Source organism: Anolis carolinensis, chromosome 3 (assembly GCF_035594765.1).
Source record: "Anolis carolinensis isolate JA03-04 chromosome 3, rAnoCar3.1.pri, whole genome shotgun sequence".
NCBI classification, from domain to species: domain Eukaryota; kingdom Metazoa; phylum Chordata; class Lepidosauria; order Squamata; family Dactyloidae; genus Anolis; species Anolis carolinensis.
In genome coordinates this window covers 172,466,822-172,485,656 of record NC_085843.1, presented here as the reverse complement: position 1 = coordinate 172,485,656, position 18,835 = coordinate 172,466,822, and the positions used below count along the sequence as shown (strand labels likewise).

Here is an 18,835-nt window from a genome sequence, read left to right as displayed (position 1 = left end):
AGAATGATGCTGGAGAAAATGAAAGGAAAAAGGAAGAGGGGCCGACCAAGGGCAAGATGGATAGATGATATCCTTGAAGTGACTGGCTTGACCTTGAAGGAGCTGGGGGTAGCAACAGCCAACAGGGAGCTCACAAAGAGTTGGAAGCGACTGAACAAATAGACAACAACATGATAGAGGGCCACTTCACCAAGGAACAACTAATTCTTCATATGCTGCTGCTCAGTCCTTTATTCATCTCCGACTCTTCATGACCTCATGGACCAGTCCACGCCAGAGCTCCCTGTTGGCCATCACCACCCCCAGTTCCTTCAAGGTCAACCCAGTCACTTCAAGGATACCGTCCATCGATCTTGCCCTTGGTCGGCCTCTCTTCCTTTTTCCTTCCATTTTCCCCAGCATCGTGATCTTTTCCAAGCTTTCCTGTCTCCTCATGATGTGGCTATTCTTCATATAGCCATAGCCAATCCTCTTTGTTCTTTCCCTCTGCTCTGTGCCTGAAAGTGGAGTTTTTAAAAAAAATTAAACCCTCAATTATTTTAAGTTGGGTAATGAGGGGTGAGTGTACCAAATTTGGTCCAGATCCATCAAGCCATATAAAAACCTTTGTGGTGGAAACCAGCTAACCAAACTGCCTACCTACATACTTCAACTATAGAAAAAAGATGTAGATATAGATGTAGATGTAGATACAGATGTGTCTAGGCCTACGTTGTCATTAAACATTATATGTGAAGTGGGGCAAAGCACACAGACCCAAGTCTTACTCCTACCATTTCAGTATGTCCTCAAACCATGAAGGTCCCAGAGTGCATGGCTGGCTGGTTGTTGGAAAGTCTGCAAATGTTTCACTTGACCTTATGTGATAATCTAGAACTTGTTATGATAACTAAAAGCATTAACATAAGAAAGGACGAGGAGACATACATCTGAATACTAATATATCAATTTGGCAGAGTTGATAGTACTCCACGTTTGTTGCTTTAATTCCCTCACAGCAATTAAAGGACACTTAGAAAAGGACATTTCAAAAGGACATGAAATCAATACTTCAAGGAGAAACTCCCAGATGTACAGACTTTTTAATATTCTGAAAGGGTTTCTAGCTTGGTATAAGGCCACCTTTCCCATCCTGACATCCACCAGATCTGTCAGACCAAAATTCCCATCATCCTCAGTCAGAATAACCAGGAAGCTCAGATGATAGAATTCTAGCACATTGTTGCCTTATGGTTCATGTCACAACTTATACTATTTGTAACATTCCATCCTATGGACAATTGTTATGTATTTTAGCACCCCAGGTCCAATTCTTGTGTTATACAATACAACAATGTATTGATTAGTCAGTTGGCCTTATCAAACACGGACAATACAAACATAAAATACAACGTACATATTTAAAATAAAATAAAAATATACAGATATTTGCCAGCTTGGTGCCAATGTAGCTTATAGGATGTCAAGTATGATTGTTGGAGGAGTTGTAATGGAATATTTTATACCATTAGTATCAACAAGACAGGGGTTGCAAGAAGGAGAAATGCATCACAGTCTTAAAAACAATGGGCAGCTCACAGGACTGGGAGGTTTCTCCTTATGCACCTGAAATTCTGACATCATACAAAATGATTTTTGAATGCTTGTTCTGAAACTTTAAATAACACAAAAATTGCTGTCAGCAGAAACCATTACCAGATCTTCCACTGAAGCCAATAAAAATAAACTAATGATATTTCCAAATACAGGAAATGAACACTTTTTAAAAAATGCAACGCATTTCCACACACGCGTGTTAATTAAGGATGTAATTTTGATTTAATTCTATTCCTGCAGGGGATATCAAATCATTAATTCAATTTCTTTCTTGATGTGAGAACATCTTTGAAAATTGTGTCATTTTCAAGGACATTCTTACATGCTTATTTAACTCAAACCCCTTTACTCACCGTTTTTCCACATCATGTATTGGCTGGAGAAGTACAGAATATAGCCAAGAATTGTCTGGCTATCTATGTTCTAGAAGCTTTAGCATAACAATACTAACACTCCTTGGAAGTTCCCAAGAATTCTTTGAAGGTCCCAGAGAATGAGGTTATTGTACATCTGACTCCCAGAACATAGCTTTGGCCAAGATTCTCTGGTTATTGTGACCTAGATACCTTGTGTACAACCATCTGTGTCATCACATCAGTTCTAATATGGCATCTCCAACAAATTTCTATAGATAGAGTCTCACTTATCCAAGACTCGCTTATCCAAGGTTCTGGATTATCCAAGGCATTTTTGTAGTCAATGTTTTCAATATATCATGATATTTTGGTGCTAAATTCGTAAATACAGTAATTACAACATAACATTACTGAGTATTGAACTACCTTTTCCGTCAAATTTGTTGTATAACATGAAGTTTAGTGCTTAATTTGTAAAAGCATAACCTACGTTGATGTTTAATAGGTGTTCCCTTAATCCCTCCTTCTTATCCAAGATATTCACTTATCCAAGGTTCTGCCGGCCTGTTTAGCTTGGATCAGTAAGACTCTACTGTACTAGGAAACACCTCTTGTTAAATCCTATGTGTTGCTACTGTACTGTTAGTCTAACTTTGTGATTTTTAAAACTTAAAAGAAATGTTCTGGGAATCCCAGCTACTTACCGAAAGGTGGGATATAATATCTTTTAGACAAAGTGTGAAAATTTAAGGAGGACAATAATGATAGCAAAGAAAAAAGGCATCAAGGCAGATCAAGTGTGTTCATAACAAACAGTGCTTGGAAAGGTTACTTTCCTAAACTGCTCTTCGAGAGATTCAAAAAATAGTCCAAAAAATAACTTTGCCAAGTTCTAAATATGTGCAAGGAATTACAAGTAATGGGAGGCCTATTTTTAAGATTCATGAATTGAATGTAAATAAGTTGAGGTTTGAATTCAGACCTATCACAGTTAGAACTATTGCAAGGACTAAAAACATGAAGAATTCATTTCTTCTCAATGTCATTTCATCAGACATTATGCAAATGAAGAAAGCAGCCCATGTTGTGTGTTCCAAACATCTTTTGCGTCAAGTCGATACAGAAACAACAGACTTTCATAGTTAACGTGGATGGCGCAGCATAGAACAGGTTTCTGTCACAAGACATACGTGGCAAGGATGCAGCAAATAAGGCTTTCTGCTTGTTAGCTGTAATGTAAGCAGAAAGGTTTTGTTAAAAAAATTATTCTGCATGGTTCACTACTTTTAAAAAAATAGCACAGCAGTTAGTGTTTCATTCTATACATCAGTTTCAGTGGTACATAGATCTAAAGAATTGGATCTCTGCCTGGTCCCGAACCAATTTTCATCCAGAATTTAAGAGCTAGATAGTGACATCTGGGGATATAGAACATCCGGGGATATAGAACATCTGAGGAATCAGAAACACAAATTCCAGGGGAAAGGTCCCAAAGGTTCTGGCTAAGAGCTCACAGCCTCTCAGCCTCACAGCTCCTGAGGGAAACAGCCCTAAAGTTTCCAAAGAAACCTCGGAGAGGGAACAACACCACAGATCCATGCAACCCCAGCTGAAACATCTGCAAGCCTTGGTTGGTAGGTCCACTCGATACCCAGACGCATTTGGAATCAGTAGTGGGTCCCACATCAGCTAGGCCCATATAATAGACAGCCTGGGAGAGGTTAAAAAGGGGGTTTTCTTCTTATAGAGAAAGCACAGTTATCCAAAGCCAATTGTCTGTCCCCTGGGGACAAGACTGAAAAGGCCAACAGTTTATTAAGGAAACCTTGAAGTGTTATTTGACTCCTTGAAGATGTATTATTTGTTCAATAATAAAGACTTTGTTATCTCATTAAAGACTCAAAGGACTATCCTTTTCAGGAAAATCCTCAAGAACCTCTCTTTGAGGCGCCCTGGCTTCCCGCTGGGCATAAAGTATACGTCCTATACAAAGACAATAGCTACAGGCCCAGCGCATGACAGAACATTGAAATGAGGGCTAAGGCATGTCACACTATGCCAGGCATGGATCAACGGGTTCTCCAAACCCCTCACCAGGAGCCCATAGACTTGCCACAATGCGTGGCAAATCCATGGGCTTTTGTGATGAGGTCCACAACCTCTTGATATCTGTGGACCAGAGCTGTACTCTGAAATAGAAAATATGTTAGAAGAGTTGTATATATGTAACACTGTCTCCAGATCACAGAAAAATCTGTTTTTTTTAACTGTGTTCAGAACATGAGCTCTTCATCCCTGCCACCCGCCCTTGACTAGAGGCTACTTACTTTAATTAGAGAAGAGAGAGGGGTGCATTTAAGGACACCATTACAATTAAAGCTGAATCTGCTATCTGCCCTTGTCGAACTCCAGTGAATTTCGTCTATGTACTTCTGCCTGTCCCAATTGTTTGCATAACTGTATCATGAATTCTATTTATTGGCCACTCCAATATACAGTGGAATATTTGGGAGCCAATTTGTTTTAGATATCTATAGAATTGCTTATCTTTATCCTGGCTTGTATTGAGACTAGTTACAGCTGATAAGGTCACAATTTCTTATAGTCTTGATATCTTCCTCCTTGCTGAATGTAGCCCTAAGGGGGGAAATAGGAAGGAGCTATACAGGGCTGCTGTTTCATGACATAAAAACCAAGAGAAATCCTATTAATTGTAGAAGAGCTCTCACTTTCCTAAAACATATGTAGAAGGATCTCCCATAGTTTTTCTTTCATAAATCAACATCCATAAATCTCTTCTGCAAAGACTGAAGAAGTGATTCTCTAGGAAGTTTATCACATGAGTGAGCAAATTGCAATTACAGAAGGACAACAGCATCTTTGTTTTGAATTATCACATGATGTTGCTTTTTTCCCTGTCACTCTCACAGTGGGAGACTGTTGGCATTTCTTTTACAATAGGAGATCAGAAATGAATTATTTGCTTTTGTAAATCAAATACTGTCCAGGCTGTTGTTGTTTTGTTCTAGGGGTGTGAGAATCCATTCTGTTTTTGTTTCAAATTTTTGGGAAGATTCCTGGAGATTAGGAGAGGGGGCTGCTTGGATTTGTAATTTTGAACTCTAAGTTCCATTTTCATTTGGGAAGAATCTTTCAAAAACAGAACCGGAAGAGGGGGCACCCAAAATTCGAAATGAAAACAGAACAAAAACAGAACAGATTTCTATCATTTTGCACACTTCTATTTGGTACTATGTGTAAGGTAAAGGTAAAGGTTTCCCCTGACGTTAAGTCCACTTATGTCTGACTCTGGGGGTTGGTGCTCATCTCCATTTCTAAGCCGAAGAGCTGGCATTGTCCGTAGACACCTCCAAGGTCATGTGGCTGGCATGACTGCATGGAGCGCTGTTACCTTCCTGCCGGAGTGGTACCTATTGATCTACTCACATTGGCATGTTTTCGAACTGCTAGGTTGGCAGGAGCTGGAGCTAACAGCGGCCGCTCACGCCGCTCCCGGGATTTGAACCTAGGACCTTTCAGTCTGCAAGTTCAGCAGCTCAGTACTTTAATGCACTTCGCCACTGGGGCTCCTTCGTACTATGTGTACAGATATTTATTATCTAAATAATAAATACATGATAATTAGATATCTGTACTATGTATACAGATATCTAATTATCACATCTTCCTGGTTTTTAATGCAGTAGTTCACAAGGGGTTAGTTTTTCACATGAACCTGTGCCAAAATGTTTCTGTTTCTCTTCCAAAGATAGCCATGGGAAGTTATACCACGTCCTATCTCCATTTTGAAGGAGGAAAGGGCAATATCTGTGGGGATGAGGTGTAATGCTGTTTTGCATGCTTCCATGCATTAAAGAGAATTTTTGCAAGTGAAATCACTTTTAATGATTTTAATAAAATCAAATTTTAATTGGGGGGGGGGGCTCTGGGTCTCCCTAGGTGTAGTATGGGGTTCATCTGCAGCTGAGAAGCTGCACTTTCCTTATGCCTACTCCCATGAGTAATACTTTCTATATTGTTTCAGGGCTTTAAACATTTTGTGATGTAAGCTTGGGATGAAAGAAAATGACAAGATCAGAGTCATAGGTGAGTGACACATTCAGGTTGAAATCTCATGTTCTTCTTTGAACCAGGATACATTTTTTTCTAACTGTTGTACTTTCACACCAATTGTTGCATATAATGAACTTTTCTTAGTTTCCAAAATCTTTGGCATCAGATGTGTCCCTGGCAGCAAGGCTATTTTTGTATTTGTTCAGACTTTATTGGTGTGATAAATGTTTAATAGCTCCCCCAACAGGAAAAAAACATAAACAACTTTCTCCAGCTGGGACTCCATCAAAACTAATGTGAGAGCACAAGGGGACAGGTACAAGGCTGAAGCAAAAGAATTGTGCCCGTGAGGTTTTCACTAGGTGATCTCAGGAAAAATAAAAACAAGATGATTCTGAACCTTGCCAAAAAAAAAAAAAAAAGAGCACATGCAGGACGCTGGAAAGAGACATTTTAGGTAATAGCCACAGGCTTTCAGTGAAACAGCCTGCTTTCCTTTTCTGTGAAGATTATAATGGGGAAAGCCCCTCTTTCAAATCCGCAACAGCGACATTAAAAGGTTTTATGGGATGGGTTCATAATCCCATTTTAATGGTCTGTAAGTGGATGGTGTTGAATAGGCTTCCATCTTCAGATCTGTGTTTCTGCTTGGATGTGCAGTAGAAAGGAACCAAGCCTGAAGCCCTTTTATTGTGAATGCATACAATGGACAAAAGCCCTTTCTTTGGGGCTTACTTTTTGAGATTGAATTTGTTACAAAAACAGTCATGCAACTGTCTATGTTCCAATAGAAAGAAAGGGGGGTGAAAACAAAGCCTATGATAATGCAATATTAATGGATAAATATGCTACTATGACATCTCCTGTTGGCTTATTAATCTAATAAAGTTTAAAAGTTTTTTTCCATTGGATTGAAATATGCTATCAGCATATAAATTTCTACAAACCTAAATATATCAGAAGAGAATTGAGACTGAGACTGAGACTGAGAGAGTGTGACTTGCCCAAGGTCACCCTGTAGGTTTATGTGATGATTTCAACCCACTGAGAGGAGAGTTAAAAATCTGTCAATCTAATTTGTGTTTCTCAGAGTTTAATTGGCATTCTCTTTCCATTCCCGTTCTCTGTTGGGTTGTTGTGAGATTTTTTTTCCTTCCTGAAAATTTTGCTTATTTTTGTTCATACTTTTATGAAAATATTTCCACACTTTCTAAAGTGTGTTTTTGTACATTTTCAAATGTATAAATGATTTTGTGCACATGTGTGTCAACCTCAAAACATGCTAAAGTGGAAAATAATTTTATTGGATTCAACAGCCTCAACAAAACCCATGTTTTCCCACCTCCCAGGCATGTTGTAGAAGAAGAAGAAACATATATTGCACTAAGAATTCATAGATTTGCAAGATGTATGAGGAATTCAGGGTAAATAAAACTATGCACCCATTTTAAAATCTTTTAAAACCCAGGATAAATATTTAAATAAATGTGTTTATTTCAATATGAAAATTTCACAAAGCCTGATATTCTGTAGGTAAATATTCTTATATTTGCACATGTACTTTTTTAGCCATTATGCAGCAGACATAATCAGTCCACAATTGTGTAAGTGACATTTCATTAGTGTAACTATTTTGCATGCAGTTGCAGCTTCTGGCGTGGTGCATAGTCATTTGTCAGTGCCTTTTGTGTACAATTTTATTCACTGAGGATATAATTTCACAATGGGATTATAAGCAGCCACAATAACAGATGCATGAGGTTCATATTCAGCAGAAGAGTAGTACATAATGACTACTACTTAAATACGTGAGTGTAGATTATGGCCATGTCTACATGGGCCAAATAAAGCAGGCTCACCTTGTCACTACTGTGAGGCATCTACGTGACACATAGTTAGTTTTGCAGCAGAAGTGCTATTTCATACCATTAATCTGGAACAAGGGGAAACAGAATTTCTAGTAAGCTCCAGAGTGATCCCTTTGATTTGGATCAGATTCACTACTGTCTTGCTTGTGATATTGCTTATGATGTTGTAAGTAAAGTCACTAGCAAGCCTCTGCAAGGAAGCTGTTTTTGGCCAGTGAAGTATCAGCTGTGACCTCAACGCACAATGGCCATCTGAACATCAAAAAGGCTCTGGGAATGTTCCCATGCTGTATTGGGACAGCTCCAAAACAGAGTACTCAGGATTATTTTGGTTAAGTGTAAATGCAACCTAAGACTGCAACCTAAGTCCTGGAACTCCACACAAAAACAAGGGCAAAAAAGGTAGACTTCAGAGAAAAACAGCAAATTGAGAGTGTGATTTTCACATCCATACATTCATTAAGTCTCAGATTTGTAAACAAACATACTTCTCCCCATTCTTAGGGCACTTCTACACTGCCCAAAAACCTGGGAGGAAGTGGGTTAAAATAACCCACTTTCTCCCAGGTTTCAGTCTACCCCTTCCCACAACCTGAGCTTTCCCTCGGGGAGTAGCTAAATGCCATCCCAAATCAATCCAGGATGGCATCCAGCCACCCCTCAGCCCTCCATATCCTACTCCAACCTTACCCCAAGGGGCCTGCCAGCAGCTCAGACCACTTTGTAGAGTCCTCCTGGTGCTTGAAAATGAGTCCTACCGATGCCTCCCCACACACATACCTTCTGACATGCCATTTTCTCACATCAGGGGGAATCTATGGAGACGTCTGCACTGCCAGCAGGACTCTTGGGTAAGTTTTGGGGGTAAATGTGGGACTGCAGGGAGGAGGTGGGCCTGAAGGAGCCCGAAAAACTAGGATGGCTATGAGGATTGATCTCTGGGATTGAGGAAACGGTCCCAGGAGTCAATGCCCACAGGGCCCACACCTGGAAAGATCTGGAATTTAGCTTAACACCCAGAACTTTCCAAGAGTTTAATTAATGTAGAGTTAACTGGGAAAACCTAGTTTTCTCTGCATTAGTTGTCTTTTACTTGACGCATTAAGGTAAAAGTGAGACAGGTCCCACATTTTGGGCCTGTCTGGAAGGGCCCTTAGAAGGTAAAAATAGATATTTTTAAAAAATACGAAATGGTCTTATATTGAATAACAGCATTGGTTCATCTAATTTATTATTTTCAGCACCAACCGGCAATGGCTCTGCATAACTTAGGTAAGATTCTTTTGTCCTACATGGAGACCACTGGAATTATTTTGGTCCTCCATCCAAGTGCTGACCATAACCAACAACACTTAATTTCTAAAAAGATATGAGATTGGGAATTTGGGAATGCTTAAAGACACATATGATGGCACCTTACAAAGGAAAGTAAACCCAACACATTTGTTTTCTAGCCCTCTATGTACATCACAGTTTGAAATCAGGATGATTCTGAGACTCAAGATCAAAACTAGATGTAACACTAGATAAGCAATAGCTTGCCTGTTTCCCCTCATTCTCTCTGTAGTATCTAGCACAACTTGCATGGGCCCAAAGTCATGGTTTGCTCTGAATTCTCAAGGTGTTTTGTTAACATGGTTCAAAGCTGTGACTCACATTAACCCAAATCAGCTCCCTGTATCATGTTGACACCACATAGCTGATTGCACCCCCCTTTTCGGAATAGCAGGTCAGTGTAGGTGTGCCCCTTGTGTATACCTTCTGAATCTGCTATTCAAGGCAGTTTAAAGTTTTACAACCTCCCTTCTTAATCTTTCAGTTATACTTGGACTGGACAACTCATGTCAAAGAGAGGAAACAATGACTCTCCTTTGACAACACTTTAAAATATAGGACTATGTAAAAGAAAACAAGGTTATTTTAAAACACATTCTGTGAATTAGGTTGTAGGTGCACTACAAAAATAGTGGCCAGGTTACAAAGTTCCATGGCCGTTTTGACCATCCATCCCCCTCGATGGATTGTCACCTTGACGTGGTGAGGGGGCTTGCGTGTTCCAATGAACCTGTGGGCACAACCACGGGAGTCACACACTCCCAGGAGTGGCCACAGGGGAGGATCCAGACCAAAAACAATCCGAAGACCCAAAGAGCTCAACCGCGGAGCAGGTGGAGGATAACATGGCTTCTAACATGGATTACAACGGCTGTGAAGGCGGAAGAAGGCTGCAACAGACTGAGAAGCCACTCTCGTTGTGTTAATCACACCACTGCTGGGACCTCAATCTGTGAAGACTGTGTGTTGGAGGCCATGCACCGACCTCCACACATTAAAAAAAATCACGCACAGGCGTCTTCCAAGAAATGGAGAACCATCATCCTCAAACTACGAGGGATTGCCTAAGTAAGTAAGGCCGTTTTGACCTAATTCATCCCAGCAAACAACTTGAATATATCACTTTGGTTTGTTCCTCTACAAACTTCTGAAGAAATACATTACAAAACAAGATCAGATATCAGAAAAAACAAAACTGCTTCTTTCATAATAATAATAATAATAAAATACATCCCTTTCATAATAGGAAAGAAATGTGAACACCATAAATTCTTTTTGTCCCCTTTCACCTAATTGGATACTAAATCATGTATGTTTTTTCAGGTCATTCCACAATTACATATTATTTTATTTCCCAGTCATTCTAACCTTCCTTAATTCCTTTCCAATGCTACAGTTTTAAGTGGACAGTGATCTTAATCTTGTCTCTACAAAGGCCTTGTTGTAAAATCAGTGAATGCTTTCCTTTTGCCATAACTCGCAATATGTTTTGCAGGTGGGGGGATATGGGGATACTGTCCATTCTATTAGTGGCATTCTTGTAGGGATTGTGGGGCTGGATTTAAAGCCCCAAAGCTTTTAAATAAGAACTTTCATGTGTCTCCACGTGGTTTCGCTCTTTAAGAAGGTTTTGGCTACTGGAGAAAGGGGGCAGAATTCAGTGCAAAGGAAAGACAAGTACAGTCCACTAGCTATAGCAGAGAGCCCAACATAGGTGGCATTTTTACTACAAATATGGTTACTACAGCATATCCTGTTCCTGAAGGCTTCACTGACTTAGAAGTCTTTGTCATTGGTACTGCCTTGCTGGTGGAAGGTAAGCAGGAGTCAATTGTCACAACTAAGATGCTTTTCTCCTCATTATTGCTACAATATCAAACAATAGAGTAGTAAAAAATTCCAAATGGAAATGACACTAAAACATTTCCACTTATTAGGGATCAGTGTTTTGTTTTTTTGTTATCTCTCCTTGACAAACTGGTTTTGCTTTAACAGACATTGCTATATTGCTTTCTCCATTCAGCATGCCCAGTTATAAAAAAGGAGAAAATATTTGCTTTGGACTGGAAGGATAAGACATGCTTGCAATGGAATATATATGTAATCATGTAATCAGGCATGTAATCAGGGTGCTTTTTCCACCCTTGTTCAGAAAGGGTATTTCAACATGTCTCAATGCATTATAAAATATATTGTATATTTTGTCCATGCTAGCTTGAATTGCAGATCTTTTTTTCTTGCAACAGAATAGTTTGTAAAATAATATTGCCTTTTGCGCAGAATGCAATCTATTTACACAAAAATATTATTCTTTTTGAGTTATTATTTTTGCCAAAATGCTCAAAATGCCGGGGGTGGGGGGGGGGGGGTATAGCTGCTGAAATTTTTCATCCTTTTGTGTGAGAATGAAATAAATTAAGAGTTGCAATCTTAGCATCGGGTAATTTTGTTACCGTAACTTATCTTCAGTTCTGGTGAACAAGAGGTTGGTTGTAATGTGGAGCTATCCCCCTTTTATTAAAAAAAATAGTGTCCAAATAGGCCAACTTTCAAGAATTAATAATATGATACTAATATTTTTAAGTATAATTAGAATTTATTATTTTCCAAAACCAGGCCTAAAAGATAGACTCATTATACTTGATATGGGTTTAGTCCTACATGGGTGAGCATTAGTAAATGTTATAGCAAGCCAATTCTTATTAATGATATTAACATTATTTTTCCAACCATTCATGCACTTACCTTGAACTATAAGCACGTCTAGCATGATGTATACATATGAAGGAGCTTCTATGTGATGGAAGGGTCATGTAGGAGGAGCATCATATAACTTCTCAATAAGTGGTACAGCCTGGTTGCATTAGAACCCCATTGGTTGGATTTGGCTGAGTTGCATAGCTCAATCTGCAGATAAAAATGTATAGCATATTGAGATGGTTGTATCAAGTGTGATGGAACACTGGAGGCATCCCATAAACTAATATCTGTAGTGTTGTTTAGTTGTTAGAGGCATTTGGCTGGAGCCATACTGGTAGAAAAGCAGTTCATGATGCCAGTCCAGTATACATTAGCAGGCATCATCCGACTGAAGGAAACCCAGGCTGAAAAAGAGCATATTGAATAATTTTATACTATAGTGTACTCAACATTTCTGTTATGGGTTGTGGTTGTGATGGGGAAAATGATTAGCAAATGATGTGAAGAGCTAGGTTGCAGGAGGTTAGAATCCCAGACAAATTAGGGGAGAAGCCTGTTATTGCCTCATTTTCCCTCAAAACCCTTTTTCAAGACAAAAGGGAAAACTTGGATTATGGCTATGTTGTTTTATAATGGTGACTTAGATATTGAAGACAACATGCTTAAATAATTTCTCCCTCCCCCCGCCGCCCCTCGCTGTTATTTATAAAAATCATGTAGTACATAAACATTTATATAAATCAGTATATAACGGGATTATCATTCCTGATCTTGGTTCCCTTTTCTTTCTTCTACTTATGGGAATGAGTGCTTTAAGTCTCCTTGTCATTCTGGAGACTAGAACAAACAAATTTCTTGGTTTTACTAATGGTCTTTTCTACTTTTAACTGTTTTTCTTCTTGCTGAAAATTTCAAAAGTTAAGCAAGTCCTTGTAAGTCGCTTGTTCCTTACACTTCATAACCTTGTAGCTCTGTTTGTTAACGATAATATTTTAAAGAAGTAAAATCAATTTGTAATTAATTATTAAATATACTATACCTTTAATGTATCAAACACATACTTTTGTGCGAAGCCAAATTTTGTTGCACATTTTATATTTTAAAGTAACAAAGTGACTTTCAATATGAGTGTTAATATTGAGTGTTAATTTGTTGTTGTGTGAGTCTTTGAGTCATTTCTGACTTATGGTGACCCTAAGAGGAATCTATCACAGGTTTTCTGGGGCTGATAGTGTATGACTCACCCAAGGTCAACCTCATGGGTTTCCATGGCCAAGCTGGGAATGAAATCCTCGTCTTCAAAGTTGTAGTCTGATGCTGAGACCACTACATCATGCTGGCTGTCACTGCATTAAATTTCCATTCCTCCTCCAAAAAAGTTCGGGAAGAAATCTTTTTTTTCTATGACATCATAATTTCTGAAAAAATATATTTCTAGTTAGCAGTTAGGCTGCTCAATTAATAGACTCTTGTTCCATGCCCTGTCAAAATGCATAAATGAAAGCAGTAAAGATATCTGGCTTTTCTTATCCAATTCCAGTTTGCACATAGATATGGCCCTTGTGTCTTGCTCCTGCTGCAAGTTGCTCAAACTATGGGTGTCATCTTGTTGTAATCCTACATTATCATTAATTACTTATGTTAGTTTATGATACTGTACAATATTCCAAGGGGGTGTGAGGAAATGTAGCTATGCCATCAGTACTACTGAACGATAAATGCAAACTACATGGCCTTTTCATAACAACAACAAAAACAACAACAAAAACATTTTACATATAACCCGCCCTCTCTCCGCAAAGGGACTCAGTTCTTTTCTACTGTGGATCCCATTGCACAATGGGGAAATCCCATCACATGATGGAAAAAACAGGCCAGTCTGCACAGTACTGCACAATACATTGGCACAATTCACTAGAGGGGTTACATATCATGCCAAAGGGGTACTGTATTATTGTATAGCTTTAAACTTTAGCCATTGAGACAGGATGTCGGCCTACTCCATATATAGTTACCCTGTTTCCCCTAAAATAAGACATCCCCAGAAAATAAGACCTAGTAGAGGTTTTGCTGAATTGCTAAATATAAGGCCTTCCCCGAAAGTAAGACCTAGCAAAGTTTTTGTTTGGAAGCATGCCCAATGAACAGAACACCAGAGCATGCAGGATTGGTAAATGTACGTACCATAGAGTGTTGTACATGGAAATAATGGTAGTAACAAGAAATTCTTGATAGGATTCACAGTTTGTCTGGTTATGCTGGTTTGTGATGACAACTACTGTACAGTATATAATAAAGATTCATTTTTTTTGTTTGATAATAAATGTGAATTCTTCTTCATGGAAAAATAAGACATCCCCTGAAAATAAGACCTAGCACATCTTTGGGAGCAAAAATTAATATAAGATACTGTCTTATTTTCGGGGAAACACGGTATATGCTCATGTATGAGTCAATTTCATGTATAAGTTGAGGGCAGATTTTGGGCTCAACATTATGGATATTGAGATGACCTGTGGATTTGTTGAGCATCATTCTGCAGAGATAGAAAAGAACCAAAGCCACCTAAGAGACCCACCTGCCCCTTGCTGCCACCATTTCCCTGTGTAGGCATTCAAAAAGGTCAGAAATAGTATCACAACAGAAAGGGAATGGGGTGTGTCTGCTTCTTCTAGGTTCACTCCTGAGAAGAATATCCTTCTACAATTCCACTAAGAGAACTCAGTTGTTCCTTTTTAAATAAACGTTAGCATGTAATAGTCATATTGACTCATGGATAAGTCAACCCAGTCTTTTAATTAAAAAATTCTGGACCTATGAATGTATAAAAAGGTAAAGGTTTTCCCTGACGTTAAGTCCAGTCATGTCTGACTCTGTGGGTTGGTGCTCATCTCCATTTCTAAGCCGAAGAGCTTGTCCGTAGACACCTCCAAGGTCATGTGGCCGGCATGACTGCATGGAGCGCTGTTACCTTCCCGCCAGAGAACACTATTGATGTACTCACATTGGCATGTTTTCGAACTGCTAGGTTGGCAGAAGCTGGACCTAACAGCGGGCGCTCACGCAGCTCCCTGGATTTGAACCTGGGACCTTTCGGTCTGCAAGTTCAGCAGCTCAGTGCTTTAACATACTTCGCCACTATATTGTTTCATTAATATCTACTCAGAAAATTCAGGATGTATCACATAGTAAGTGGGTCAACCTGCATTTGTTACAGAAAATAGTCTAGGAAAAGAGAAATAAGCAGTCCTAACATCCCAACTGGTTCCAGCTTCACCTGATTCTCAATGACCCTTCTATATTCTAATATCCTCTACAGATAAATATGCATAAAACTGTGCATTGTAAAAAAATACACATGTAAAGGATCTTTGAACTTTGTACCAGTACGTCTTAGCAGATTTGTCCCTGTAAATCACACTTGCATAAAGCTCAGGGAGATTTTATTTAACCCACATCATAAATATATGCAGTAATCAGTATTTGAGAACTAACATTTTATTACAATTTTTAAAATCCTATGAATCAGGCTTAATCTGGAGAGATTAGCATGTAAATAGACTAGTAGTTTGAAGCAAAAGCTGAAATAGATGCAGTCATGTGGAAATGAAACCAACAAAATATACAGTCAAACACAAAATTGGATGAAGAGATGAAACCTACATTACAAATGTAAAGGGATTCCTGAAGATACAATAAGGTTATGAAATATTCTTTTTCTAGAATATCAGTAGCTAGCTTCACCATGAAGATGCAGTTGAAGTGCAATGATGCTCCCTACACATATTCCAAAGAAAGCACCCTCGAAGAAAAGGAATAGTGAGCTTTGACAGTTGAAGGACTTTTGTTGATAAGAATAGAAGGCTTAGGGACAGCAAAGCTACCAAGACTCTCATTCAACATCAATGTGCCTTTGCCAGCCAAGACTGGGGCATGTTGGGAGACTGTTTTGTTAAGTCCAGTAGAAAAAGGACCTGGTTCTGCACAACAAAACCATTTCTACTTACTTGATTCAATATGCTCGAGCAAATGATTTCTGACCAAGCAGCTGCAGTGTGATTTCATTGAGCAAAGTGAATTTCAATGACAAGGTGACTTATTAAAAATCAACTTTACCTTCTTTTTTAATTTTAAATGTGTGTATATAACAGAAATAAAAACAGAGAGAGAGAGGGAGAGTGCATAAGAATGCTATTCTGTGTGTGTGTTATGTTCTGGCATCATCTTTCCACTATATAGTCCAGATTTTTCCCATTTGTCTAATTCTTTAGTTTGTCTAATATTTTGTCTCCATTGAATCATACCTTCCTTTATCAATTCTGGTTCCATGTCTATCTTCAATAATATCTCACAAGGACCAGAAAAAGGAAAAGATTTGTCTCCCACAAAGTGGCATCAAAGGGTATGTTCAAGAGGACAGAGTTTATACTCACCTTGTTTGGTGAAAAAAAATTGCCAGCCACAGTGAGTAGCTGCATTTCCTATTGAAGATTCACAAGTACATTTCCCTTATAAGGAAATATCTTGCTGGTTTCTTAGTCTCTGTGTGTGAGTCACTAGTGAGGTGACCTCTGGATGCTTACTACTCCATTTGATTTCCTTTTGTATCTGGTGCTCTTACCCTTTCCTTTATATGTTACACCATATGGGAAAAATCACATACCTCTCAGTACATTGAAAAGTTAGGACACACTGTGTTGAATAAGGATGTAAGATAAGCTATAGTGTGGCTAAAACAGTTGAGCAAATAGTTCCAGAGAAGGAAACGCATTAGTGAATTTCAATAAGCAGTTCTTTGTCAGGCCATGATCAGGAAAAATTTTCTATTTAACAGATGGGAAAGAGGATACAGCAAGAGTCTCTTCTGCCCCCTTTTCATAATCTCAGTGCCAACCTTTCACTGGAGTAATAGGAAGGTTCTGATTGCTTCCATTGAGAACATAGTGCAAAGATGATGCCAGAACATTTCTACTTCTGTAACACAATGGTTTTGATCTAGTCTGAGACCGCATCTACATTGCCATATACCACATTGTCAAATGGGCCACCGGAATTGCCGCACATCATGGCGAATCTAGTGACCATCATCGTGAAGCATGGGGAACCCATCGCCCCACACCCTGCATCTGACACTTCAACCAGAAGCTGATCCCATGGGGGAAGCACTGACTGCGCAGCTTCCCCATTGCTTTCTGGGCAACACAGGAAGCCCCCTCGAGAAGCCTGATTTGGTTACAGTGGTCTACACCTTAGTTACCTCCAGATTGGATTACTGTAACGCACTCTACGTGAGACTGCCTTTGAAGATGGTTCAGAAACTTCAACTAGCTCAACAAACAGCAGCCAAATTATAGGGAGAGGACTACTCCCCTATTGAAACAGCTCCACTGGCTGCCGATTAATGTCTGAGCCCAATTTAAAGTGCTGGTTATCACCTATAAAGTCCTAAACGGCTCAGGTCCAGCCTATCTTTGTGTCTCCTTCTACGAACCTGCATGAACCTTACAATCTACCGGGGAGGCCCTTCTCTCATTCCCAACCTCATCTCAAATGCGATTGGTGGGGACGAGAGAGAGGGCCTTCTCGGCTGTGGCCCCCTGGGTCTGGAACTCTCTTCTGAGAGAAATCAGATTAGCCTCCACATTAACTTCATTCTGAAAAAATCTGTAAACCCTTTGGTTTTTTCAAGCCACTTTTGACTAGATGAACAGTTCTTTGAGTCCCCACTTTTATCTATCCTAGCTATCTGCACTTTATCACTAACCCATGCTAAAAGTATCTCTTATATATTGCACAACTATAACCTTATTCGTCTCCCTAAAGGCTAAAGTAGGAAGTGCCAACTGTGTCGCCCTTGGTCATTGACTATGTTTTTATCCTGTGATGTGGCGTTTTATACTTCCTGGTGAATATATTATTATGTTTGGAATGCATTTTATATTGTTGTATTATGTTGTATTTTGTTGGGCTTAGTCCCCATGTGAGCCGCCCTGAGTCCCCTCGGGGAGATGGGAGCAGGATACAAAAACAAAGTTATTATTGTTATTGTTATTGCTGCTGCCACAGCGTACACCAGCTCCATTCTAGATAACCCATGGAGCCCCACCAGAAGTTCTTCTGCATCATCAGTTAGGAGCCAGTGGGCTTCATGGATCATCTAGAGCTCCACTGGCTATACTGTTGAAAAAAGCCCTGTCTGGTGAGGTCAATAATGCAGTTTGAGAATGCAGTTTAATTGCTTTGAACTGGATTATATGACTCTAGGTAAAGGTAAAGGTTTTCCCCTGACGTTAAGTCTAGTCATGTCTGACTCTGGGGGTTGGTGCTCATCTCCATTTCTAAGCCGAAGAGCCGGCATTGTCCATAGACACCTCCAAGGTCATGTGGCCGGCATGACTGCATGGAGCACCGTTACCTTCCCGCCAGAGCGGTACCTATTGATCTACTCACATTCGCATGTTTTCGAACTGCTAGGTTGGCAGAAGCTGGAGCTAACAGCGGCTGCTCACGCCGCTCCCGGGGCTTGAACCTGGGACTTTTCGGTCTCCAGCTCAGTGCTTTTACACACTCTGCCACCGGGGCTCCTCATATGACTCTACACTGCCATATAATATATTTCAATGCATTCTGAAAGTCATTATATGGCAGTGTAGATGGGGCCTGTGTTTTATAAAGTTGCCTTGGGTTGGTGCAAACATTAACATCCACATCATAAGATACATTCTACTGTCTCAAAAAAAAACCTTAAAATGAATATTAGAAGACTGGACAAATGTACATCTGCATTGTTCAGATATATAAGGATGTTCCATGTTCCTATCTATGCTTATCAGCAAGTAAATCCCAGAGAGTTCTACCCTGTTTCCCCTAAAATAAGACATCCTCCGAAAATAAGACCTAGTAGAG

At 39.4% G+C, this 18,835-nt stretch overlaps 1 protein-coding gene and 1 long non-coding RNA gene across 4 annotated transcripts in view; one reads left to right on the top strand and one right to left on the bottom strand.

Moving 5' to 3' along the window:
- rgr (retinal G protein coupled receptor) overlaps positions 1 to 18,835 on the top strand; it is an 86,768-nt gene that overhangs the window by 39,798 nt on the left and 28,135 nt on the right. The window contains exon 2 of one of the 3 annotated variants that reach the window (XM_062975815.1): positions 5,998 to 6,059. In XM_062975815.1, the coding sequence (XP_062831885.1) occupies positions 6,029 to 6,059 (31 nt within the window). In that variant the 5' untranslated portion in view covers positions 5,998 to 6,028. Of the gene's footprint in view, positions 1 to 5,997; positions 6,060 to 9,135; positions 9,167 to 10,685; positions 11,046 to 18,835 lie in introns of those variants that run through there. The other 2 variants (XM_062975816.1, XM_016995001.2) reach the window with 2 other exon arrangements.
- On the bottom strand, positions 1,071 to 13,901 carry LOC134297661 (uncharacterized). The gene is made up of 3 exons (XR_010004483.1): positions 13,174 to 13,901; positions 11,975 to 12,136; positions 1,071 to 3,181 (listed from the first exon to the last, which is right to left on the bottom strand). It is a non-coding gene; the product is annotated as an uncharacterized LOC134297661 (long non-coding RNA).